The sequence below is a fragment of the Adiantum capillus-veneris genome, chromosome 29 (assembly GCF_014529385.1).
Source record: "Adiantum capillus-veneris isolate H3 chromosome 29, ASM1452938v2, whole genome shotgun sequence".
In the NCBI taxonomy this organism is placed as follows: Eukaryota; Viridiplantae; Streptophyta; class Polypodiopsida; order Polypodiales; family Pteridaceae; genus Adiantum; species Adiantum capillus-veneris.
In genome coordinates, this window is record NC_140959.1 from 108,532,425 (window position 1) to 108,560,332 (window position 27,908).

The 27,908-nt window shown below is 42.5% G+C and overlaps 2 protein-coding genes across 4 annotated transcripts in view; both read right to left on the minus strand.

Annotated features, from left to right (window-relative positions):
* Positions 1 to 14,758: 14,758 nt before the first annotated feature.
* Positions 14,759 to 27,908, minus strand: part of LOC147419725 (uncharacterized) — a 93,691-nt gene continuing 80,541 nt past the window's right edge. For all 3 annotated transcript variants that reach the window (XM_086505500.1, XM_086505501.1, XM_086505499.1), the window contains exon 3: positions 14,759 to 15,549. In XM_086505500.1, the coding sequence (XP_086361626.1) occupies positions 15,089 to 15,549 (461 nt within the window). In that variant the 3' untranslated portion in view covers positions 14,759 to 15,088. The remainder of the gene's footprint in view (positions 15,550 to 27,908) is intronic.
* On the minus strand, positions 16,188 to 27,723 carry LOC147419726 (uncharacterized). The gene is made up of 2 exons (XM_086505502.1): positions 22,378 to 27,723; positions 16,188 to 22,266 (listed from the first exon to the last, which is right to left on the minus strand). The coding sequence occupies exon 2, from the start codon at positions 20,259 to 20,261 to the stop codon at positions 19,737 to 19,739; it is 525 nt and encodes a 174-aa protein (XP_086361628.1). The 5' UTR covers positions 20,262 to 22,266; positions 22,378 to 27,723; the 3' UTR covers positions 16,188 to 19,736.

Here is a 27,908-nt window from a genome sequence, read left to right on the forward strand (position 1 = left end):
TCTCTCCACTCGTTGATGAAAGTGGTCTTCTCTCTATCTTCAGGAGCGATCTGTAACTCGTTATAGCCACTGTAACCATCCATAAAGCTATACATTTCATATCATGCGATCTCATCAAGCAACATGTCAATAAAAGGCAATGGAAATGGATCTTTGATAGTTTGGGCATTGAGTTTCCTATAGTCGACACAAACTCTCAATTTCTTGTTTTTCTTGGGAATGACAACTATGGGAAATAGCCAATCGCTACTGGCCACCTCTGTGATGAATCCAACCTTGAGAAGATTATCAATCTCTTCTTTGACCTTTTTAGCATAGTTGGGGTTCATTCGGTATCTTTGCAGTCATACTGGCCTAGCATCTGGCTTCAACGGTATTCGGTGCTGACATACTTCAGGATCCGCTCCCTTCAGGTCTGTGTGTTCCCAGGCAAACACGTCTTTGTAGTTCTGGAACATCCTGCGTGCCTTTTCCTTCATTGCCGGGTTGAGATGCTTGTTGACCTTGATCATCCTAGGACTTTCCTCCGATCCTAGGTTCCATTCTTCCACTTCTTGGTCGTCTGGAAGCAACCAATTAGGCCTGCCTCCTTTTCGTTTGGTGGACTCTTCAACATAATCCCAGGATGGTCCATTCAGTTCTGAATCAGCATTCTGATCCACTGTGTGTTCTTCAGAACGTATTGGCCCCTCTACCATACCAGTATCAGCTGATTCCACCAACCTCCCAGTTAACTGAACTGTTCTTTCCCCTGTGTTGATTTCAGTAAACTGATCGGGGAATTTCCTTTTCTACTTGTCGGCCTACTCTTTATTCAGTAAGACTGCATTCAAGTCAATCTCTGCTAAAGGGAATATGTTCATGGCCGCTAACATTCGTTCGATCTTCTTGGCCCTGTATTTCTGGCATAACCCCTTTGGTCTCAGTTCTTTTTTCTAGCTCCTAGTATTGTTTGTCTGGATTTGAATTCTGTCGCGCTGGCCCCTTCTATGGTTAAGGTTTGATTTGCATAGTCATGAATAGCATGTGTTGTTCTCAACCATGGGCGCCCTAGCAGCATCCCATATGCCCCTTGCACATCCAAAATTAAGAAACTGGTTTTAAATTTTTCCCTGCCCACTCTTATCTGCATATTTTCAATCATACACGTCGCTTGTACCACTCTGTGATCTACCATTTTCACTTTAAATGGTGCTGGCTTGAAATTCATGATACCCATTATCTGCTGGAGATGAACTCCCATTATGTTGACTCCTGCTCCTCCATCCAAGATAACACTTGAGAGAGGTTCCCATTGCTTCCTAACCTTGTAGTCCACCTGAATGAGTAGAACTTCATCATCTCGAACGGCCATCAGGTCCACTATTTTGGCCTCCGCCTTAGCTTCCTGCGCTGTCTGATAAAGTTGGCCACTTCAGGCAAGGTTTTTCTGATATCCTCCAGCTCTACATTCAGCTTCTGAATTCTGTCACAAATTTTAACATGAATTTCCTCTCTCTCTTGGTCAGACTGATTGTCAGAGCTCGAAGAATTGGTATCTTCACACTGCCATTTCTCTTTTGCAGTGCTTCCAATCCTTCCATCAACTCTCAGCTCATCAGCCATTCCTTGTACCGCAGCCAGCATGGTCTCAGGTATGGCCGGTATTGACTGATCTTTATCAGTTGATTGGGCTGGTATCCTCTAAATAACTCGAGCTTCAAAACTTTCTGGCTGCTCTAACAGCTTCTTGGCCAAATCCTCCGTGATTTTAGCCGCTAGTTCCCTCTGCTCTTGCCATTCATCTACCACCTTCTCTTTACCTTTGGCCTTCCAAATTTCTCTTTGTTGAGCCCCCTTGCTACTGGTAGTATTGACTGGTGTTTCTGAAGTATCCGAAATTTCTTCAATCACTACACCCTTGCTTCTTGTAACTACCTGTACTAGGACTTGCTCTGGTGTCTTAGCCTCAGTAGCAGTAGGTGCAGGTGCGTCTGGGCATTGGGCTGCAAAATGGCCATACTTCCCACAAGTGTAACAATTCATACTCCGACTCTGGAAGTTGCCACGCCCTCTGCCTCGGCCCATACCCATTTGGAATCGGTCACGTCCCTGACCAGTACCACTGGTACCTGGTCTCTCCTCTTGAGATACTTTGGCGGGTTCTACCTTCACTAGTTCAGTATAGGCGACCACTGATAGGTCTTTTCCCTTCTTAAAGTGATGAATCCTGATACCACAATTGTTCCATAAGTGACCAAAATCCTTACAGCAAGTACATTGCGGGCACTCGTTGGATATATGGTCCTTGGATTTGCATTTCGAACACCAAGTCTCCATCTTCCGAACTGGTTGTCTGGTGTGGCTAATTTCGACAATCTGTCTAGCCATTTTTATTAATTTTCTTGGTCCAAGATTCCTTCTTTGACTTCTCCTTGGATAGTTCATTAGAGTTGCTTTCAGAGCTACTGGACACCTCATTGGAATCAGAACTTTCAATAGAGGAACTACTGCTACTGGACCTTCGCTTTTTGTGGCTCTTTTCCTTCTTGGCCTGCTATTCCAGCTTCAGTGCCCGTTGGACTAGATCATTGAATTTCCTGGTAGGAGCCGGTACCTCCTGCTCTCTCATCTTTTTGCTTCTGAAACCATTCGGAAACCATGCCCTCAACTCTTCTCAGATGGCGGTTCGTGTAACTGCCTGGTTAGCTCCTTGATCTTTTCCACATAACTTCGGACTGATAGATTCCGTTGCTTGATTTTATCTAGTTCACAGAGGATATCTTCATCCCCTCTGTTGTCGGAATATTCCAATCTGAAGGCTTTAAGAAACTTGTTGTAGGATCTGAGCTGGCAGGCAGGGTAATGGTAATACCATTTCCTCGTTGCCTCCTTCAAGGTTTGCGGGAAATTGTCCCCCCAATCATCTTCATCAATATTTTCAATTCAGCATACTACTCAAAAGCCTGTATGTGAACGTCTGGATCATCCTTATTACCTCCCTTGAATATTGGAAAAGAAATTTTCAGGGAATCCGTGTAATCATTCCGATTACCACTGATCCTACCGCTTCTCTTCTTGGATTCAGAATGACGCTTGGAAGGCTTCTTGCAATTGTCAGTGTCAGCATCCCAATCAATCTCTGTCTCTATCTCGGTGTTAGTGTCTTCTTTGGCCTGTCTGCTAGAAGTGCGGTGACTGCTTTTACTTCCCTTGGTACCCTCATCCCCCTGCCGAGACCAAGAACTCTTGGCTTTTTGTGCTTCCCTTTCTTCTTGCCGGCGTCGAGAATGACTGGACTGCTGTGAGTCCTGCGCCTCATCAGCCTAACTATGCTCCTCCTGAGCCTCACTGTCAATCATCTTCTCTTGCTTGGGGTCAGAAGCTCTTCCTGACTCCTCAGGAATAGGATCAACACGAATGGTGGATTTCCGGCCACGACTGGATTTGGGTGCCATTGCTGAAAAGCTTCAGCTCGAGCCACCGTGATCGCCAAAATGGAATTGGAGCTGATCTCTTGAGACAGCTAATTCCAGTGTTAGAAGATTTCAGACAATAGACTGGACAGAAATCAGAAACTGGACTCGAATTTCGATACTGGAATAAGAATCAGGCTTATGTACTAAGAATAATATTCACGTTCAGATTCAGAGTACTGGACACAAAGTAAGTGTGACTGGAATATCTGCCATGATTGGGATTACAGATAAAAGATTACAGCGAGTATGATATGATTTACAAAGAGAGTATAGCCGACAACAACTGCCAATGATTGACAACTCAAGTACAAATGTTGCCAAAATGCTAACCCGAATGCCAACAATTGCCAACCCGATTACAATGTAATGGGCCCTATTTATACACCTTGGGTTTACCATAGTAATTACCGTAGTAATTACTAACCAATTCGATGCCCGTCTCATAAGAGAACGTTCCCACATATTGAAACTATCCAGCCGTCTACAAGCACAATCACTTTCTATTTTTAGACTCTTATAACTATTGTCAGTCATCTCCTTTGTCTTGTACCTTTCATCAAGGTTTCTCAAGATATATTTATCCTTCCTTGACATGTACCTATGATTGAGATAACTAGTTATCAATTAACCTTGCTCCTTTACGGACTTTTCCCTTTTGGTCCCAAGCCTTGACCGCTTGGTCCATTAGCACTTTATTAATTTCACTTATTCTCTTTTTATTTTCCCTAGACTTAAATGGCCAATTTAAGTTGAAAAATACTTTTAAAAGGTTAGAAATTAATATTCATGACATTACCTCTTCCTTGAAATCATAGTCGTCCTCCACTATGGGGTGGAAATATAGCCATAGTTAGTCATGTTGCTTTGGGTAGAGAATCCCTTTTTACCTGTCGACATTCTTCCACGGTGGATAGACTAACTTTTCTTGGTGCTTGGAAGGCTTAGCTGTCACAAGAATGTTTTTATGTAGCCCTAATCATCTTTCATAGTTGATTGGAAAGATCTACTAAATGCTTGAGAGACAAAGCTGCCGCAAGCTTGAATCATGGTATGCATACACTTAAAACTTATAAACATTTAAAATAAATCTTGAGTCAAAACAAGACAAAAATTATTTACTAAATATTCTTTGTTCATACCTAATTCTTACCTTTGACAGGAGTCATTCTAAGTATTTACAAGGTTTACATTATCCTTTAGTTGGATGTCTTCCATTCACCTTGCATCTTCAAAAGGATAATTCTTAAATTCGGCAAGATATTGTTGGATAGTCTTACCACTTCTTAAAACCTTGTCTTCATCTTGAAGGATGCTCTCTTTTTGCAAGATCTCTTCTTGACCCTCAAACTTGGGTGGTTCTTCAATTACTGGTTCTTTGGATGGCTCGTCCTTTATAAGGTTTCAAGACGCTCACATGAAAGGCATTACAAATGAGAAAAGTACTTGGTGACCTTAACTTAAAAGCTATTTCATTGATAGGCTTAAGATTTTAAAATGGGCTAAAATACATTTTTTATAACTTAGCATAATATTTTTGGTGACCCGTTGGGCGTCCTTGTGCTCCCTTGCATGTAGTGTAACTTAGGCGTGCTTTAATAAACTTGAGCAATATCCAATCACTTTCTTTGAAAGTGAAGGCTTGTTTATGCTTATCAGTAGCAACAACCTTTTTCTTCTATTGCATGATGGATATATCTTCTTCGATCTTTTGAAAAGATTATTTCAGATATTTGCTATACTCATCAGTAGGAAATATGTTCCCAAGTTTCGTGACTGTCAATGGGATCTTGGGTCTTCCTTCAATTACTTCTAAGGGTGCCTTTCCTATAAAAGTATGGACAATGTTATTGCACACATATTCTACCAAGGGTAAATATTTTTCTCATTGATCTCTTTTATCTACATCCATAATATAGGCTTTAAATAGATCAATGATAGTTGAATTTGCTATCTCACTTTGGCCATCCATTTGTGGGTGATAGACCAAGGAGAAGTTCAATTTAGTATCCAAATTCTCAAAGAGACCTTTCCAAAAATTGCTAGTCATTCTTGGATCTCTATCGGATACTATAGATGTTGGTAAGCCATGATACTTAAAGACCTGTGAGATAAAGAGTGTTGCCATATAGTGTGATTTAATAGTCTTTTTGACCGATATGAAATGCGCTTTCTTGCTAAACCGGTCTAGTATTGTTCATATTCCCATGTATGGACTTGGTTAATCCAAAGATGAAATCCATGGATATACTTTCCCATGGGGAATCAAGTATAGGCAACAATTGAAGCAAGCTAGGTTGCTTCTCTCTATCATACTTTGTCTTTTGACATACAATGCATTTGGCAACATAATCCGGTATGTATGTCTTCATTGGTGGCCAATAGAAGTACATCTCTATTCCCTTGAGAGTAGCTTGAATCCCTTTATGTCACAGAAAGGGTGGAAAATGAGATTCATGCATAACCTTTTCACATAAATTATGTGTAATGCATAGCCTATTTCCATAGAGAAGATAACAATCTTGTACGTTGTATGGTTCCTCTTTTTCTTCCCTAGTGCAATAGCCGACATTACATCCTTGAAGTTTGGATCTGTAGCGTACTCATCTATCATAGAGGATAGATAACTGTGAATAGCTATTGATACAACATTCACCATTGACCTTTGTAAAAGTGCATCGGCCACTTGGTTGTGCTTACCAGGTATGTGAGAAATATGAAATTTAAATTGTGAGAGAGTGTTTTTCCATCTCATTTGCTTATCACTTAATTTATTTTGCATAAAAAATTATTTAAGACTTTGATGGTCTATGTGTAAAACTATTGGAGTGCCTAGGAGATAATGCTTCCAAGCATCTAGGGCATGTAAGATAGTTAAAAGCTCTTTTTCATATATGCATAGATTATTTTCTTGGTAATCCAATCTCCTACTTTCATATGCTATGGAATTCCCTTCTTGAAGAAAAACAGCTCCAAGGCATTGTCCACAAGAATCACACTAGACCTCAAAAGACTTTGAAAGGTCTGGTAATGTTAGGACAGGTTGAGAGATAAGCTTTACCTTTAAATTTTCAAAAGCTTCATTCTCTTTTTTGTTGTCCATACAAATTTAGCATTCTTTTTAGTCAAACCATACAATGGGCCGACTATGAATGACAATTTTTCTATGAAGCGTCTATAGTATCCACACATTCCTATAAAGCTTCTTAATTTGTGTAGATTTGTTGGTAAAGGCCATTCTTTTATTACTTCCAACTTTGCAGGGTCCATTCGCATCCTTGCTTCAGAGATAATATAACCTAAATACTGAATCTCTTTTAAGAAAAATTCACTTTTCTTTTTATTAATGTAAAGCTTATTGTCTCTCAAAACTTGAAATATTACCTAAAGATGCTTCTTATGTTCCTCAATAGTCTTCAAGTAGATGATAATGTCATCAAAGAAAACTCTTGTGAAACTTTGATGAGGTCTAAAAAGCCTTTCCATCATTTGATTAAAGGTAGCCGGCACATTGGTAAGTCCAAAAGGGAGTACCAAGAATACATATAGGCCAAAAGTTGTTCAAAATGACGTCTTATGAGTATTTCAGGCACTATCCCTATCTGATGATAGCCACTTTTGAGATCTATTCTATTGCAGTAGGTAGGTCCTTGTATCTTCTCAAATAGATATTCTATATTGGGAAAGGAAATATATTCTTTATGGTTATCCGATACAGCGATTGATAGTCCACACACATTCTATAAGTACCATCTTTCTTTTGTACTAGTAGAATGGGTGAACAGAATGGAGATGAACTAGGCCTGACCATCCCTTTTTCCACAAGCTCATTCACTTGCCTCATAATCTCCTCTTGTTGAGCTGGTGAGACTCGATAAGGAGTCTTATTAGGACGTGAGAAACCAGGTAGAAGTTCTATGGAATGATCATCCTGTCCCCTTTTGGGAGGTAGCTCCATAGGAATGTCATCCGTAAACACATCTTGAAACTCATTTAGGAAACTAGAAAGTTCTAATTCCTCTTTACTTTCATGTTTAACTTCATTAGGAACACATGCATCCTTCTTAGACTCCTTAACAAAAACCATGTAACAAGAAAGAGAGCTTTTTATTTCTTTGTCTAAAGTTTTGAGTCTATACAAGAGGTATAGTGTTTCCTGCACTATTAACATCAAGCACAACATCCTTGCCTCGATAGGGAAAGAAGACTTTCCTCTCTGGAAACTTCATAGTGGCTGCAATCAAACTATGGTGCCCCTAGGATAACATCTTTATGCTTGATTGGAGAGATAAAGAAACCCTCCTTGTCAACATAGATTTGCACATGGAGCCTTAGCTTCCCAATCAACGGAGTGGCTGAGACCTCTTGCCCTTTGAAAGATCCATCTACTTGTACCACAAATCTCATCTCAAAGTCATGAATTCCTAGCTTGGTAGCTAGCTCAACATAAATAAAATTGTGGGTAGAGCCACTGTCAAACAATATGAAAGCGTAATTATCTCTACTTTTTCCCAAGCATAAGAGAGTGGTGCTCCTTTGCAATGGCCTTTCTCTTTTAGAACTTCCACCACGGTGGCTCTTGGAGGGTCATTACGTTCACTTCTCTTGTTACATGCATGGGAAATATAACCTTGCTCCTCTTGGAGGTTCATTACATTCACTTCTCTTGAAACATGCATGAGAAATATAACCTTGCTCCTCATACTTGAAACACTTGTTATCTTTACAATATCGTTCAACCTCTTCAGGAGAAAGTTTATTTTTAACTTTGTAGCCCTTTTCTTTCACCTTTCCTTTGTCGTTGTTATTGTTAGCCTTGGGAGAATTTTGCATCGCATTGTTCTTCCCCTTTAGCTAAGTTGATTCTTTCGCTTCCGTGACTTTGAGCCCTTCTTAGTCCCTTGTTGGAAATGAATCCTTGAAGCGACCACAGTATGATGTATGACCTCCATAATAGTTTGAGGTCTTTGTGAGTTGACATACTCACTCATCTCTTCAGATATGCTAGCACAAAATTGTTTCTTTTGTTCTACAAAGTTTATCTTTTTGTAGACAGTGTCTTTGAGATGTAACTCTCAAAACTTATCCACATACTTTTGGATAGACTCGTACGGGGCCATCTTCAAGCTTCACCATTCCGTGATTACTTTGTCTTTGGCATCACTTAGTTAAATTTGCTTTGTAATAGAAATCATCATGGTTTTCCAAATCTTTGGTTGACTACGTAGGCTTGTCCACCCTTGACGGGCTGACTTTTGGAAATGGAAACATTTTGGATCTTTGAGGATTCCTAGAAATCTTCAACTCCAAAAGCCGCATCAAATTGTTGGTGGATAAAGGCCATTACTTTGTCATTTTCTCCAAAAGTTCCAACATAGGTAAGAAAGTTGATGTTCTTTCTTCCCTCTTTGAATTTCTTCAACTTTTGTGACCTCTTCCATGCTGCATAGCTCCTCCGTTTACCCCTTCTCTCTCTCTCTCTCTCTCTCTCTCTCTCTCTCTCTCTCTCTCTCTCTCTCTCTCTCTCTCTCTTGCTTCCTTGCTTGGATTTATTTCTCTCTTCTTTGAAGTAGCATGGGAGGGAGTGCTTGATGACTTCCTCTTCTTTTTGGGGGGGAGTAGGTGACCATCATGCCCGCCCTCTTCTTGGGGCATCATAGCTTTGAGAGGTAGGTGAAGTGTTGCTTTCAAACCTCTCCCTTAAAAGTTTAGGACACACTTCTTCTTCTCAAACATTTTGCCTTGGAGGTCCTTCGGGTATCTCCTCCTCATTACCCAAAGATATTCCTCTTTTGAAGTTCGCACTTGGAGGCCTCGCAAGAATTCTCTCTTCTTGGGTACTTGAGGGAACTTGGACTTGAAGAGCTTGAATTTGACTTAGAACCTCTGCTTGCAACTTGGGGTTTCCCATTGCTTCCTGTAATTTGTCTAACAAGGTAGTTGACTACACCCATCATCATATGTTATACCACGAGCCAAGTCTAAGTTATCTATTATTACATTGTCTTGATTATGTTGGGCCATGATTAAATTTATTTATATGTGCATGCTAATTCTTTCTTAAATTGCTCAAGGACATCTATTCTTATGCAAGAAAAGAGAAACCTCGGCTCTAATACCACTGTCATAGAATCTAATACTTACTTTTAGATTCAGCAAAATTTAATTATGAAAGGAGAGAGATAGCAAGGAGACCATAGGTGGTGTCGGGCTAATTTCTTTACACAAACACACACTTAAGACACTTTACACATGCACATAATTCAAAGACAATAACTAATTAAGATTGACAACCCGATGAGGACCGGATTTCCTTGGAGCCGGTTTCCCCTCTAAAAGGACTTTTATTATAATCCTTTTAAAAAAGAGCTTTGTTACAATACATGTTTGTGCTCTTGCAGAGACTTGCTTAAATAAAGAAGATGGTGTCTTCAAGATTCCATGGTATAACCCTTCTTCCCAAACCCTAAACACCCCAGCGGGGAGAAAGGAACTGAGGGGAAAGAGGAAGATGAAGGTGGAGAGAAGTATTTTTCAAGCAACAGAATTGATATTCCATGTACACTTGCTCATGGAAAATCTCTTAGCGTAGCTTAGTTATAGAGTCATAGAGATGGAGAAGGAGAAACATTCATTGGCTTGGATTTGCATCCATAGCCACGAGCTTGAGCATAGAGTCAGTAGAGAGAGAGAGAGAGAGAGAGCTTGCTTTGCCAGTCTTGGGCACTTGAGAGATTGTCTGAGAGGAGCAAGAAGAGGCAAAAAATTCCCACGAGCCCCTTTATGCTTATGCTAGTGTCCAACTAGACTTGAATTAGAATGCTTCACTCTTGACTAATGAGGTGGGAAAACCTCATTCGCGTGGGAACACCTCCTAGTGTAGCTCAAGCATGCCCAACACTTGTCCCCTCTTGCCTCCTTGCATGCTAGAAATCACCCCCACTTCTCTTGCACTTTGTCCCCACTTGCCTTGCATGCTAGAACTTACCCCCACTCTTCTTGGCAAGTGCACACACCACAAACACTCACACGCACTTGTTAAGTTCAGACAAAGCAAGTGTATGCTACTTAAAACACGTGGTCTAGCTAAGCTTAGTAAAAAAAGACTAGAATCAACTTACTGAATAAGGAAGGTCTGATGTAACCTTAGTCTTTAGCTTTTCCCTTTCAATTAATAAAGAACATACACTTACCTTTTTAATTAACTATCTCGGGTGCAAGACCTTTGCGCAAACCTTGGTATTGTGAGTCATTTAGAGAGGATAATCATATTGCAAGTGTTAATCTTGTGCTAAAGGATATGCTAAACGCGTACATTAGCACCAAACAATCCAATTAGAAAGGTTATCTCTCTAGTTGGAGTTTTCTTACCATGAGACAAAGCCTGTTGCGACTTAGTTTAGTCCCTTCATGTTTAAATTATGTTCTCAACCTCGATCATCAATTTATGGTGGGGTTGTTTACTCATGATGATGATAACAAGTGAAGGAATTAATCTTTGATGATGAGTTATGTCAGTATGTTACTTTCATGGAAAGTGAGAAGAGGTTTTTTTTTTACACCTCTTAGTTGTGGTAACTTCTTTAGCATACTCTAGTGAGTTATAAATGGAGTTTAAATATTATGTTGATATAGGCCAGTTACACAAAACGGTTGCAAAAGGACAATAATGTTGAAAATCAAGATGTTCTTGAATTTATTGAACCTCCTAGTGACCCGTGTTTCAGCCAAATGGACAGCTAGATCCATGAAGGATGCCACTGTGGAAAACATTAGTGTTCTTATGAAGATATCACTACTTTTTTAGGATGAAAACGATTCTCCAAGGGAGGAGTAATATTAGACCTAGGGTATGACCGGGCAGGCCGATGGTCTATATAGGGCATGGTTGGGTGGTTATTTGTATGTGCTAGTCTCGTGTCTCTTGCTTGGGTGACATATAGGCTCGTCTGAGCTCGAAAATAGCTATCGAAGAGACATATCTTTGGTTTGCTACTGAGATGGAGATTTTGAGGGCGGAAACAACTTGAAAGGGGGCTAACTCAATTAAGTTCTCATGTATGCTTCTATGTTACCCCCTCCTTATATAGGACACAATGAAATGTTGTACTTCTTGCAAACAAGTTTTATGCCAAAATATTTGTCTCAAGCTCATAGATAATGGCTAGCCTTATATGGTTTCTCTCTTTTGCTAGTTGTAAGACAAGTATGACATGCCAATGTTGTGGATATTCTTTGGTCTTGTGTACTTTGGCACGAGCACAATAGGGTTTTGGAAGAACTAACTTTGGTGTAGCAACAAATTATTTCTTATGGAAAAGAATCACACAAAATATACTTCAATATTGGTTTTTTGGGCCTTGCGTCCGTGGAGATGCATGTCACTTTGTACCAAAATGACATGTTTGCGAGAGATTGGGGACACCCACAATTTAGCATTGTTTACCCATTTGCGCCCCTAAACTCCTTTTTAAAATACATCCGTCATTTTATTGGTCCCTTTAATTGTGTTGCTACCTTTGAGAAAATTCAATATTGCACCAAGTGGGTTGAGGCATAGCTTTTGTGGAGTAACATTGTGGACTCTATGGCTAGATGTCTACTTAAGGACGTGTATACTCAATTTGGTTTTCCAAAGCTTATGATTTCATAACAAATTCATTAAATGACTTATTGCATATTATTACATAGTTCTAGTTAAGAATTTCCCTTCGTTTACCTGCCCATGGGCAAAATGATATAGCCAAAATCTCGAATAAACTTGTTGTCAGAACTTCTTATTTAGTTGGTGAATCCTCATTGAACATACTTGGGTGAGACATTACCCTCAATTTGAGGCATATTGCACTCCATATGTCCATACTTTGGCAATGAATCACTTATAGATAGCTCTAGCATAATGAATTGTTCCAAGTTTGTGTATTGAGGTTTTTGAAAATGGGTGTCTAGAGGATTCTTTATCTAGAGGATGTTTTAATATACAAGGTGGATGTGTAGGAATATTTAGATGAGGATAGATTGTGCAATGTGGTGTACTTATTTGACTTAAGAACTTAAATTTCTAAACACTTTAGATTAATTGATATTGTAAGAAACTCAATTCCAAGAAAGGTGATATGTTGTTAGATTTAGTATAAAAATGGGAAAGTACAAAGAAGGCTAAAGTTACAATGGCTTGGTCCGATTTTTTAATTTGGTAAGATGTTAGTTTCTCGAGAGGTTTGTGTGGCTACATCGTTGATTAGGAAAAGGATACATGATGTAGAGTGTGGCGGAATTATTGGGGAATGATGCACTTGTTACTGACACATTAGTTGAGGGACTTCTAGCCTTCTGTTGCTAAAATACTATGGGCATGACACTACTAGGACTTTGATTTAAGTTTCCATAGAAATTTCTCAGCTATCGCTAGTACTACCCTTTTGCATGACAATGTAATATATATTATTGTACAGGTACCTCATACCCTACCTTCTAATGTTAGTGCACCCTTAACTTGGGGATAAAAGAGACTTTAGAGTCATGCTATTGTAGGCACACAATTGGAAAGTGCGTGGTTTCAATTAGCTTCTCGCATCATACATGTGTGGTCTCTCTTTGATAATATGGTCGAAAGCCAACCTACTTAGCTACAAAACAATATGGACGATGTACAAGCTGAGAATTAAAAGTTGGTATATGAAAATCAAGGCACAATGCTTAAAGACTTTGGATCTTTGACGTGGACTCTCACTTGGGATTAGCCAAGGTGGGTTTAAAGGCAGCTATGCCTTTGCCAACTTGGGTGGTCTCCCACTACTAACACCAACTTTACTCTTTACTGTCTCATACACGTTGAGGAGCTTATCATGTATGTTGCATTGCTTATCACACTTTTTGTCTCTCTCCTATCTTGATTGTGTGTGTGCACGCACTCGCCAACAAGTGATATTAGAGCTGAAGGTTCTCATATGCAAAGAATTGAAGCTTGAAGTATGGTGCCTCCAAGTCTTTGTGAGAACATCCTTAAAGCTGTAAGTGTTTCTCCCAAAAAGCTTGTTTGATTTTGGCATCGACAATACCTATTTATATGCAAGCTGAACTGGGATGAGGATCTATACCTTAAACCCTCGATCAAAATAAACCAATGGTACAAATTATTCTGCAAACTTTTGTGGTTTGTGCAATCTTGTTTGTTTGATAGCATCCACAAGTGAATAGCCAAGAAGCATAACCTGACTGGGCACTCATGCCTACTAGAGTAAGCCAGCTCAAACTCATAGACCTAAGCTACACAAGCTCTTGTGTATTGGGTATGAATGCGGCGTCCGTGGGAAGAGAGGATTCATATGCCTCCCTTGCTCCCCCTCTTTGGATCTGCAGGAGTCCCCTCTCTCCCTTAAGCTCTCGATTTCCCTCCTTTCTAATTCTAGGCCCCTTCTCCATAGGGCTTGGCCCCTTTCGAATTGTCCTCCCCTTTGGAGATCGTCCCCCAACCATGGCATGCTTGATCCTTTTAGCGAGCTTCTTGGCCAACTTACCTAACCCTTATGATAGTGAATGCCATTGTTCACACACACACACACACATGAAATGTTATATCATCTTAGAAAAGCCAAAATGACATGTGAGACCAAATGTAGCACCCATATCGGATGTGATACAATCATTTGAGATAAAGCATAAAAGGAAACATCTTAGATCCTAAAAAGTCCCAGTAGAAAAGGTATTAAAGCTAACAAGCAAGTAGGATACAATCTCATGTTACAAATTGTAGAATGGGGGTTTCGCAATGAGGACTACATGCTAATGTGCGTGTGTTTACTATAAAAAAAGGTAGTGTGTGTGTGTGTGTGTGTGTGTGTGTGTGTGTGTGTGTGTGTGAGAGAGAGAGAGAGAGAGAGAGAGAGAGAGAGAGAGAGAGAGAGAGTTTTTAACATCTTTGAAAGCCAAACTTGACCTATGAGACAAATCCATGTACATATGTGATATATCCTCTCTTATCCCAAAAAAGGAAAAGGTGACCTTAAAAGTAAAAGCTGTAGCTAAAGCTAACTAATAAACTATCGATCTAGGGTGTGGAATGACTAGTGACCATGATGCTGGAGGGAGAGAGGGGAGCTCTACTGCTAGGGGCTCATAATGCAAGACTATATGCTAAGGGTACACAACTACGATATGCACTCCATTCTGTGTGTGTGTGTGTGTGTGTGTGTGTGTGTGTGTGTGTGAGAGAGAGAGAGAGAGAAGAAGAAGAAGAGAGTTTTAACGTCGTAGGAAACTATCCACAGAGAGAGAGAGAGAGAGAGAGAGAGAGAGAGAGAGAGAGAATGTCCATGTATTGCAAGCAAAAACTTAATGCACATGTTAAGAGTGCCAATAATAAACCTACTAAAGTGCTTATCAAGATATGTAGTTGGACACATTTAGGTAGCGTTCAGACTGCCGAGCAGATGCCTTCGGGCAGCTTGCACATGATGCAACAAGATTTTCCTCTATTTTACATGAGAGCCTACTCAACATTCGTAATACCAACAAGATTGAGAAACCAAGCTCTGCGAAAAGTGCTACAAGGAAAAACAGCCCTTCATGTCTTTAACTAGCTTTTGAGCATAATAGTCGGCATATTCACATGTCCTCCTCAGAGCTCATTCTCATTCTGAGGAATGTCCACCAGCCCCAACAAAAATCAGACCATATTCTTTACTTAGTTGCAAAGCCCGAGCTAGGTCTTCCTTTGTCGACTCAGGAGGTGGCTCCGATTGATTTATCACAGGTTTACCTACATCAAGGAACCACTTCTCGAATCCTGCAGGTGCATATGTGAGAACCATGTGTGCAGGTTTGTTCGACTTATTTTCAAAGGCATGCGGGACAAAACGGGGTAAGTGAATAAAGGACCCCTTGGTAGCTGTAAACTCCTGATTACCAACTTTCCATACCAACTCCCCTTCAAGCATGTACCATGTCTCCTCCTCTTGTGTGTGGATGTGAAGGGGCGGTCCAATCCCTGGAGGAACTATGTCCTCAAATAAGGAGTAGGACCCTCCCGTTTCATTGCCAAGTGCTTTCAACGTAACCAGCACTCCTAATACCCACACATTGATTCCTTCTCCTGTACATCATAGGCAGGCAACCCCTCTCTCTCTCTCTCTCTCTCTCTCTCTCTCTCTCTCTCAGAAAGAGACTGATTTCTATTACTTGAAAAATCCCTCAAAACGCCCAAATGGTGTTGATTCTGAGAGCAAGTACATCACTGATTACAAAGCAAGCCTAAAGGTAACAATCTGGAAACTGTAAAAACTGGATACAACTAGCCACATGGAAAACTGTAAAAACTCGAAGCTAGGGTGAAAACCCTCTCCTAAAGAGAGTAAAAAGTGCCATTGCAAGCTAAATCTCTCTCTCTCTCTCTCACACACACACACTCACACACACACACACACAAAGAAAGAGGCTGATTTCTATTACTTGAAATACCCTCACAATGCCCAAATGGTTTAGATTCCGAGGGCAAATACGTGAATGTTTACAAAAAGCAGGCCCGAAGGCAACAAATTGGAAACTATAAAAACTGGATACAACTAGCCACATGGGCAAAATGTAGGAACTCAGAGCAAGGGGAAAAACCTCTCCTAAAGAGAGTAAAAATACCCAGGCAAGCTAAATGGAGAAAGGATGACAGCAACCTCTGAAAGATAGGCACTTCCACCTAAAGCACACTCTGCTACAATATATAAAAACCCTGAACCACCAAAAGCCACTAGTGGTGAAAATGACAAAAGAGAATCTGCAATTGCAAGAGCTCAACGTTAAGCATACGCTCCCCAACTCCTATCATTTGACAACAAAAGGCAATGGACAAACTGAAGGGATAGAGCAGTCGATGAAGAACATGATGGAGAAGAAACAACTCACAAACTAAGAGGCTACAAGAGGATGCCACAAGGTGAGTAGCAAAGCACTACTCTGGAGCAAGCAGGAAGGAGGCATTCCACTTGCTGAAGGTGGCCAGATTGACAAGTGGGAAACCTCAAAGCGCGGAAAACCCACAGAAAGTATTACAAACTGAAACTCAGAAACAGTCAAAGTAGAGCTGGTAATGGCTAATAGGGAGCTCATCCAAGTCCCCAAAAACACACACACACACACGTTGTATACCCTAGATTGAGTCCTAGCATCACCTTATCAGTTAGCTAATGTTTTCCTTTTCAGTTCAGCTTTTCCTTTCTTTGGGTGACAGAGGATATGCCACAAATGTAAATTGTCATTGGTCGAGTTCGATCTTTTGAAGACGTTAATAAGGTCTTTCTCTCTCTCTCAATAAAAAAGTGGGCTGGTACTCTTTGTATTACGAAAGGCCAAGATTGGCATTCCAAAAAACAGTTGTAGTCCAATATCAAAATACAACCTTCCCACAAGATCTTTAGGGAAACAAAGCTGAGGAGAAAAACCCAAGAAACAGAACAAGAGTGAAAGATACGTATAAAATACTATACTATGATTTTTACAGAACTCTCAGTTCCACTGATAGGACGCCTTGAGGGAGACTTTGAATCAGTTTGCGTGGCCACAAAAGCTCTCATTAAATAAGATATATCCCATGGCAAACCATTGGAGTTGGCTTCACATGATTGTCTTGTGTACAAACTTGTTGCTACTTGGCATTCCCCGTTGGGATGGATGTTTCCCCTAAGCATCATTACAACTCCATTCTACAGTTCATTCAACGCAAGCTGTGCCATTGGTCATCTTCATGTTTTTCATTGAGGCAGGTCGTAAGCTGGTGGCAAACCAAGTACTCTTGGCTACAGATTGGTTGACTGTGTCTTGTTGGATAGTACCCTCAAGTGTTTTTGCTTCCGTCGACAGCTACAAGAACGGCTCATAGTGGTAGCAGTTGGATATGTTAGAGTTATGGCATCTCTCTAAGTCGGTCCTAGTATCTCCCAGGGACAGGTAGTAGGGAGTGAGGGCTGTTTGTGGTTGTGCCCAGCCGAAGTGAGGTAGTTTTGTCATGTAGGGATTTTTCAGCCATATTTAGCTCGAGGTTTTGGCTCACTTCATGGCCATAAAGGTTCCTACAGGCTGGGAGTATTTTATCCCAGCCTTGGCATCATTTTCCCCCGAGCCCTATGGGCCTACATTGTCTTCTCTCCCTATCTCCTCATATTAGCCCCTATGTAAGTAAGTTGTGGGCTGGGGGAGTGGGTCGGGCAATTTGGCTCTTTTCCTATATAGGGAGGAGGGGGGTCCCATAGTCGCAAGGGACGCGTCCCGAGGAGTGGGGACGGGGGACGGGGCTCAAATGGGATTTTAGTGTAAAAAGGAGGGCGGGACGGCAAGTGGGGACGGGAAGCCCAAAAATGGGCGTCCCCTGTGACTATGGGGGGTCCTCTCTTTGACTACAGATTTGTAGAGCCCTCTGTGGGGCGCCCTCATTGGGCAGCCCATTAAGCACGCAGGCAGCCAGGAGTTCCCTTCCCTGACGTTTTTGATCTCTCTGGCGTTTTTCCCATATCTGTCCTAGTTTCCTCCTCAGGGAAGCCTCACACAAGCTTTATGATCATGCAATGGTAGAGTTTCTCATCCGAGATCCAGATCCAAATCAAATCTTGCCTTGATGTGATCGGAGTGCCTAGCTGATCAGGTGTGAGGAATAAGCACTCTGCAGTATCAAGAGAGATGAAGTTGTCTGTAGATTCGAGATCTGAAACCAGCCCATAGGACGGTAAGACTTTAGCTTTCACCTGATCTTTACATTGTTTTACTTTACTTGAACTTTACGAGACAAAGGAACTTAACGAATGAGTCTGTGATTGGAATTCAACACTTCAAAACAAAACACCGCTTGGCAGCTAGAGTGCTCCCAAGCAGACAACGACACCTTGTTGGCCCCAAAGACTGGCGCCCTTTCGGTATTTCTTTATTCTTATTGCACTTGAGAAAAAACTGTAAACTTTTACACGCTGTCCCACTTTTATCGGGCTAAAATTCCCTACTCTAACCCGATTTCGGTAGCATAACCACAGTAGAAGTCTCCACGGTCCACGGACAAAATCCCAAGTAACCAGTGACTTTCTACGCACTTTAGAGCAATTTACAAAACCTCGCGAGAAATTACAGCACGCTGAAATCTGTGTTTTTGGCCTCCAATTTGCACTAAAACACTTGTTCGGTGATTCCTTAGCTTCCCCGAAGCTCCTAGGACCTGTAGGCATCAAAACTGGCCAAAACCCTAAACCTACAAAAAAGTACAGAGAGCTGTAATTCTCTGTTTTGCGCTCCGATTCGTGTGCTGATCACTCTTGTGGGTAGCTCTTGAGCTCTCGCACTTGTAGGGTCACTTGTCCCTTGAGTTAGACAAGATTCCTCGTCGGAAATCTCTCTAAATTCCTGTACAAGCACCCAAGGCTTTCCAGAGGCTCCCCTAGCATTACCTTGCAGTTTAGCTGTGAAAAGCTAAACCTACAAAAAAAAATTATGTTTCGCATCATTTTGAGCGGAGCAAATACGTCTACGTGTGTCTCAGAGGCTCCCACACACAATGCGATAGTTCCCCCGTAAATCGGACGAGTTTTCACGCGAGGAAACTCTCCGTTTTCGCATTCCTTCGCGATGGAACTATGCATATTTGAAGGGGATTAGCAATTAGCTAATCCGGTTCTTGTACATAAGGCTCTTGCCTTGGCAAACGCGCATAGAAGTCCGCTCCTTTTGGTTTAATTCCTAGTACCCACCAACTTATAAAGCCTTGCCGAGGGACCTAAATGACTTTAACTGAGCCTAGCCACTTCTTTACTAGTTAGATTCCAGTGCCGATCGGCCCAACCATCTCGTGGCTGCCTGGCCTTGAAACCTGCGAGTGAAACTCTCGGCCAACGGCCGTCTCACACTCGCCATGCAATGTTCGGGCATTTTTTATTTCAACAAAAGGGTCCCAAAAATTAAATAAAAATCAAGGAAAAGAAACCAGCAAATATGTATAGTGGTTGTCGCAATCTCGTGACATACCCCCCTCTTAAAATCGCAAACGTCCTCAATTGCATGCCATATATACATGCCATTGATGATTTAGTGTGGTAAGCACTCTTTCATCATCGCATGTATCTGCAAGAAAGACTGTCAAACATGTGTACAAATGACTTAATGAGACCTATGGAACCATGAAACCGGTCCGTAGGGCAGTAGACTTAAGCTTTCACCCAATCATTATTTTAACTTTACGACACAAAGGAACTTCATGAATAAACCTGTGAGACTGGAATTCAACACTTCAAGACCAAAACCACGGGTTGGCAGCTAGAGCGCTCCTAAGCAGACAACGACACCCTGTCTATTTAAACCAACATTTGGACTCGGAAAGGTGGCTAGCTGAACTGCTACAGCTTGTGGAATTGGCCTCCTAGCCACCTCTTTGTGGATAGAAAAAAGTTGCCTTGGAACCCCAACTGACTCCGCAACATGCAAGTGCTCCCTGCCCTGCTTGGACGCATAAGGGACCTGGGCTTGAGCCTCAGTGGGCTCTCCTGCATGAGAAAGTCGCCTTGTCTGCTGTGACACTGGTGGCGCGTGCAGAAATTCCATAAACCTATGATTCTGCACCAACCGAGAAAATATATTCACAGCAGCAAGCAACTGTGTCCTGAACGCATCCTCGTCTAGTTGCCCAGTCATAAACCCTTGAACTTGTGGAGCATTCACATCAACAAAAGGCACAAATAGTGGTGGCTCTGAAATCTCGCCAACCTCGAACACTGGAGGTACAACCTGTTTGTACTGCAGAGAGGAACCCTCTTCCCTAGCGTCATTTGTCCTGTCAGTCATAGTGTAATTCCAAGTTCCTGTGTTTTGTGTCTTCGTCGAAACCAACCAAGGCTCACTACTCGAGGAAAAAGTGATTCTTTCCCGGCAACGAAACCATGAAACCGGCCCCTACGACGGTAGACTTTAGCTTTCACCCGATCTTTACATTGTTTTACTTGAACTTTACGACACTAAGGAACTTAACGAATAAGCCTACGATTGGAATTCAACACTTCTAAACAAAACACGGCTTGGCAGCTAGAGCGCTTCCAAGCAAACAAAGACACCCTATTGGCCCTAAAGACCGGCACACCTTTCGGTATTTCTTTATTCTTATTGCACTTGAGAAAAAAATGTAAACTTCTACAAGCTGTCCCACTTTTATCGGGCTAAAATTCCCCTACTCCAACCCGATTTCGGCAGCATAACCAGAGTAGAAGTCTCCACGGACAAAATCCCAAGTAAATAGTGACTTTCCACGTACTTTAGAACACTTTACAAAACCTGGCGAGAAATTACAACACCCTAAAATCTGTGTTTTTGGCCTCCAATTTACACCAAAATACCTGTTTGGTGATTCCCTAGCTTCCTCGAAGCTCCTGGGATCCGTAGGCATCAAAACTGGCGAAAACCCTAAACCTGCAAAAAAGTACAGCAAGCTGTAATTCTCTGTTTTGCACTCCGATTTCACATGCCGATCACTCCTGTGGGTAGCCCTCAAGCTCTCATACTTGTAGGGTCACTTGCCCCTTGAATTATGCGAGATTCCTTGCGGGAAATCTCTCTAAATTGTCATGTACAAGCACCCAAGGCTTTTCTGAGGGCCCCTAGCATTACCTTGCAGTTTAGGTGCAAAACCCTAAACCTACAAAAAAACACAGCAGGTTGTAATTTTCTGTTTCGCGTCATTTTGAGCGGAGCAAACACGTCTATGCGTGTCGCAGAGGCTCCCGCACACAATGGGATAGTTCCCTTGTAAAGCGGACGAGTTTTCACGAGAGAAAACTCTCCATTTTCGCATTCTCGCGATGGAACTGTGCATACTTCAAGGGGATTAACAATTAGCTAGTCCGGTTCTTGTACACAAGGCTCTTGCCTTGGTAAACACGCATAAAACCCCCAGAATTGTACATGGTCATCTGAGAAGCCCAACTAGTGGAGCATTACCATATGTGCAAAGGGGAGAGAGAGAAGCACGAGAGCAAATCGTCGCGCTACATAGAGCAAGGGAGAAGGCAAGCTTTCCATTAAAGCTGTGATCACCTGCACCCACTACTCACACACACTGTGTAGCATACTTATGAAGTCCAAAAATCAGCCCCCACTCAAAAATGGGCACCCCCTCTTGGATGAGGCTTTTGGAAAGTGTGTGTTGGCATGCATGCAGCTCCCCTATTGCTAAGTGTCCATTTTGCTTCTTTTGGTTTAATTCCTAGTACCCACAACTTATAAAGTCGTGTCGAGGGGCCTAAATAACTTTAACTGAGCCTAGACACTTCTTTACTAGTTGGATTCCAATGCCGATTGGCCCAACAATCTCGTGGCTGCCAGGCCTTCACTCGTGCAGGTGGAGCTCTCGGCCAACGGCCGTTTCACACTGGCCATGCAATGTCCGGGCATTTGTGATTTCAAGAAGAGGGTCCCAAAAATTAAATAAAAATCAAGGGAAAGAAACCAGCAAATATATATAGTGGTTGTCACAATCTCGTGACAAGATCATAGAGGATAAATACTCACTGGTTGTTTAAAGATCCCCAACCCTTTGGAAGCTGACGCTTCTCTTTCTCCGTTTTTGTATCCCTTGAACATCAAAAATAGAGTTAGAGCTTGGCAAAGCGGGTTCCTTCTTCGATCAATCCTTCTTTGTAGATGCTTTCTCTTGTTGCTACTTCCAAATTGGACAGTCACGCTTCATATGTTCTTTGTCTTCACATCACAAAGTTGAGACAACTTCCTTCTTCTTGTACTTGTGCAGGTGAGGAGAGTATTGCCATGGATTTTATTATGGATCTCCCAAAGACTCGGACTGGAAATGAGACATATGTAAGAACACATGTCAAAGATAATTCACCTTTTTTGACAAGTAGCAAGACAGTTGAGACATGAGACATGTAAAGACGTGTTAAAGATAACTCACCTTTTTTGACGAGTGGCAAGACGCTTGTTTTAATGCTACCACATAACCTCCTTATTCAATTCATCTATAAAAACAGCCCCTTTTTCCTCATTTTGATCATCACTGAAATTAGTCTCTAATCTCAGCCCAAGAAGCCTCTACACTACCATCATCATCACTCTCTACATCTGCCTCTTCAAAAATCCATCCCTCTTTTTTTTACAACAGAAAACCTACAAATCAAAGAATCCAGCCTCTCTCTCTCTCTCTCTCTCTCTCTCTCTCTCTCTCTCTCTCTCTCTCTCTCTCTCTCTATGGATGCGACAACGAAGATGGACTACTACTATATGGCAACAATGGAATGATTTTGTACAAATTGGAAGGCTCTACTTATGTTTGTAGTTTCTTCTTGTCCATGTGTACTCTTGTACATCTTCCATGATCTGCAAGTTTGAGTATACCTAAACTCACTCTCACTGTCACGTGCACATCTATCCCTATGTGCATGGGGACAAGTTGTTCCTATTTCTAAGGTTTAAGAGCCTAGGAAGTGTTATGGCAACCTTGTGAGCCTGTACGCAGGCCATGCATGTCCAGGCACTTAGAGTAGCTGCATACCCCCTGATTGCACAACCCATAGTATTAGCATCATGATCCAATACCAAGCATGAGCATTTTCCACCACATGACACAGTTTGCAGTTGCATGTGAAACACCCCTTACAAATTCATTTGATAATAAGTGACTTTATTAATCATCCAGAATCGTGGGGACTGAAATGGAGCCTGCTCGACCCACTTGCATGCAGCTATATAAGCAAGGCCAGGGCGCTCAGTACAAGCAAAAGAGGCAAGAGGCACAAGGAGGGCATGCACCAACAGATGGGCAGCATCCTCAGGCATTCTCTAGCGTTTTCTCCAAGATCAGCCCTTAGGCTCGCCGTACCGCACCACCAGGCAGTAGAACCTCGCCGTAGACTTTCCCGTCACAGCAGATGAGATAGCGTTTTCTGTTTTCAGCCTTAAGCAGTCAGCGTTTTTGCAGTCCTCACCCTTGCGGCCTTGGTGGTAGTAGATCAGCCCTTGCCTCGCAACAGTAGTAGATCCACAGCATCAGATCTTAGCATTTTCAGATTTCAGCCATTGTTGTCATCGACATCATCGTCGTCATCAAGTACCACAGCCTCTAGAAGCATTGTACCAGACTTTGTGCAATCTAAAGCAAATACCCCTCTAGCAATAGAGAGGGGGGCCCTTGGAGCCGGGTTTGGAACCCCATCTGGTGTAGTCTCTTCTCTCCCTCTCTCTCTAGCACTCTCACTCATAGTTTGCATTCCACTCTCGTTGTTTTTGTCACGTGCACATCTAACCCTATACTCTTACTCATAGTTTGCATTCCACTCTCGTTGTTTTTGTCACGTGCACATCTAACCCTATGTGCATGTGGACAAGCTATCTCAAGTCTAGTCAGGTCAGCCTAGGAAGTGTTCTGGCACCTTTGTGAGCATGTGAGCAAGCCGTGCATGTCCAGGCACTTAGAGTAGTTGCATATCCTCTGATTGCACACCCAGTACCACCCAGCATATGCATTGTCCAAGCAGAAGGACCAAATCCCGGCCAGTTTTGGGACAGAGCATTTTACAGGCAATTTGGTATTTTATTAAGTAATTTTACCAACCCAGGGTCGTGGGTTGTAGGGGAGCTTACTCGACCCATGTTTCAGTAGCTATATAAGCAGACAAGGGACACCCATTTTTAGCAGAGGAAGTAGTAGAAGAAGCTCAGGCGACTTGCAATGCGACTTCTCAGCAAGACCGGCAAAAGACTCTAGCGTTTTCAGCCAACAAAAGCAGCCAACGCTTTTGGATTCCATTCATCAACGTTTTCTGCACAACAGAACCTCCCTAACGTTTTCTCCAACAGCACATCAGCTTGGCGTTTCTAGTTACAGACTAGCGTTTTGCAGATTCCCGACGCCAGATCAGCCAAGACCATTAGCGTTTTCAGTTTTCAGCACTTAGCCGTTGCAGATTCAGCCCCTAGCCTCACAGATCTCACCTACCCGCAGCAGATGCTCGCCGTACCGTCGAGTCAACCAGCATTTACAGTTTCAGCCCGCTGTTTTCAGATTTCAGCATCTGCGTTTTCAGTGCATCATTGTCGAGACGTCGTCAAGGCCATCCTCGCCGACACAGTGTCAGTATTCAGCAGAAAGTCAGCGTTTTGCAGATTTCAGCATTTCAGCCCTAGCGTTTTTCAGTTTTCAACTCGTCCTCGTCGTCATCAAATGATGATGACGACGAGGACGAGTTGATCCATAGTTTTCTTTTCAAAGTCTTTTAGGTTCTAAAACTCTTTCACATAAAGTATGTAATGATAAAATTCTCGTCAACATCGTCGGAAAGTCCATTGCATTTAGACCATTGTTCCAGATTTGTGCAATCTATAGCATAGACCTCTCTTGCCATCGAGAGGGGGGCCCTTGGAGGAGGGTTTGAGAACCGCCTGGTGTCGTATTCTTCTCTCTCTCTTTCTCTAAGTCTCAACACTTTCATTCACAGTAGCATTCACTTTGTTTGTGATCATTGCACTCTCTCTCTAAAGGACGGAAGGCTCTCCCTTCCGTAAGTAAAAGGAACCCTTGAGCACAGTTCGGAGCACCCATCTTGAGCAATATCAACATTCACTTCCGTTGCACCTTACATTGGTATCAGAGCTTTGGCAGTGTTCTGTATCACTCAAGGAAAGAACCACAAGAAATTTTTTGCTTGTTGCGGTCGCACGTAACCCAAGTCGACTTGGGTGTATCAATTCCTAATCGTGTTTTTGAAAAGTGACAGGTAACCCAAGAAAGAAGGGCTTTCCGACCTCCCCTTGTTCCTCTTTTCACTCATTGAGAGCGGACCGTGCACTTAGCGGCCGGCCAATCGATGTGAGGTGGGAAAAAGTAACTTTGGTGTGAGCGCAAGGCCGCCAAGGGGTGCGCCCGCAGGGAAGAGTCGAGCTCGGGTAAGAGAAAAGCCTTATCAAACACCGATTGCAAGCTTACGAACTCAAGAACCTCAAGAACCCAAGAGCCTCAAGAACCCAAGAACCTCAAGAACCGAAGTTCCTCAAGAACTGAAGTACCCAAGATCTCAATGTATGGTCGTCACCCAAAGTGGAATGGATACTTTGCGTGAAGGTGATGAGAGTGGAGTTGGTGACGAAGAAGTTTCTCCACGAGGAGAATTTTTTCTCGATCCTCCCCCATCCCCATCTACACCACGGGTTGCACCAAATCCTATGGTGGCTTTGGTCAAGTCGATGATGGACATGATGCTAGAACAAGAGGCGCAACGCGCCACCATGGATCGCGACCGCGAAGAAAGAAGGGAAGCTATGGAGCTTGAGCGTGAGCATGCACGCGAAGCTCAACGCATAGCGGCCGAAGAAAGGCGAGCGGCCTTGGAATTAGAGCGTGAGGCGCAAAGAGACCAACGCATGCAAGAGTTGGTCCTATAGGTACTCACCTCAAAATTGGAGCCGGTCAAAGATGTGGGTAGTTCATCAGGTAGCACGAGCAGATTCCAACAATTCAGTCACTGAGAAGTTGACGTTCAGGAAGTATAACGATAAGATGGATGCTAATGTTATTCGTTCTTGGTTGCATCAATTTAATGCTTACTTTGCGACAACTAAGGCCCGTGTCACACTGGGACGCCCGCCCCACCCTTTTTTTGAAGTTGGTCCTTGACGTTGCTGTCACACTGAGCCCCTTAAAAAATGCTGCGCTGAGTTGGCAACGAATTAGAGCAGTGCAAGTGGTTTGACGCCCATCTTTCACGCTGGCAGGCAGGGTTCACAGCCTGCGATATTGCTTCCCGCTTGCACTTTTCGCAGATGGCCGCTGCTAAGTGAACTTGGCCGAGGGTGCGAGGCCGTCCCTCTGACAAGCTCTGCAGGCCAACTTTTCCTTTTTCATCTACGAATGGTTGGTCGCCACCTCGGATTCGCCAACCTTTGCCTGCCCCAGTGTGACACGCGCCTAAGAAAACAGGGAATAGTAAAGTTTTGACGTCAGCCATGTATCTTGCCGGTGATGCCATTAATTGGTGTCACGCATGGCAAGAGGCACAGTTGGCCGCGCACCTAGAGAAAGCCGAGGAAGGCGTGCCCCGTTCTTTTTCTTTTCGGTTTGGACGAGTATATCAAGTTTAATGTCGAAGTACTCGACCCCGTGGATCTCAATAAGGCGGTAGCGATTGCTCTCGCACAGGAGATGAAGCACAACAAAGGAAGGCCTAAGGAGAACAAGTCTTCTCACAGTACCTCTCAGACTCCTCAGAACCCACAGAACGGTAAGAACAGTAAGAATGGTAAGCCCACCTTCCTCTGATCCTTCGGAAAAGAACTCTCAAAGTGAATCTAAGGGTAAAGCTAAAACACCTGCTAAACCTAAGCTAGCCCCTGATAAAAAAGCTACACACGGAATTATATAACGATACATAACGCCAGAAGAACAAGTCATTTATGCTAAGGAAGGTCAATGTTATCAATGTTACGTCAAGGGTCATATAAAGAAAGCATGTCCTAAGAGAGAACCACCTAGAGAACGCAAAGCACCGACAGCTACCACAAGCACTTTAGTGAACCAATCTGAGTCTCCATATGTTTCTGACACACACATTGATGAGTCTCTCTTTAAATGTTATGGTCATGTGAAAGGTCAGCGTTTTGTCGTTTTGTTTGATTCAGGCAATATGCATGATGTGATTGGTGACTCACTTGTAGAGAGAGCCTGCTTGAACGTTAGCCAGACAACTCCTCTCGAGGTGTCGGGCTTCGCTCTCGGTATCGACTCTCTCATTACACGAGAGTGGCTTGATGTGTTATTCATTGTTCAGCAAGGGTCCTTCCATAGAAAATTTGTCGTGTCTTCTCTCTCAGGTTGTGATATGATTTTAGGCATTCGATGGTTTCGTGAGCATAACCCTCTCATTGATTGGACAGACAATATGCTAAAAGTAACTCTCCCATGATCATTCGTGGTGAGGAGGGTCTTCATTCTTTACCTCTCATTTCTAATGTGCAGGCGAAGCTTGAAAAGAAACATGAGAAGGAGACTCTCTAAATCCTTTCTTCTTCAAAGCAAGACACACATTTTTTGCATGATAGAGATGTGATTGTTCGCGAGGATGATGGTTTAGATGATGATTTTTCTAGTGAAGCTAACCTCATTGCAGATACGATCAATCACGAAGGACCGATCTTGGCTCTCAAGTCGAGGTCGAGGTCGAGGTCCAAAGATATCACTCAGGAAGTATTGTGTGTTCGCATGATTAGTCAGCATGCATTCTTCGAGTTTTTCATTCGTGACGGTTTCTTGTATTTTTGTCACCGTCTTTATGTGTTTCCTTTTCACAGGCATGCCGTATTGTACGATGCACATTCACTCATGGATGAGCATGGATGTATGCGGATCACTCTTGAAAAGAAAAAAAGTTTGCATCCAAGGAATTCACATTGTTTCCCGATTGTCCATTTTGTCAATCGCTTTTACATGTTTCTTCC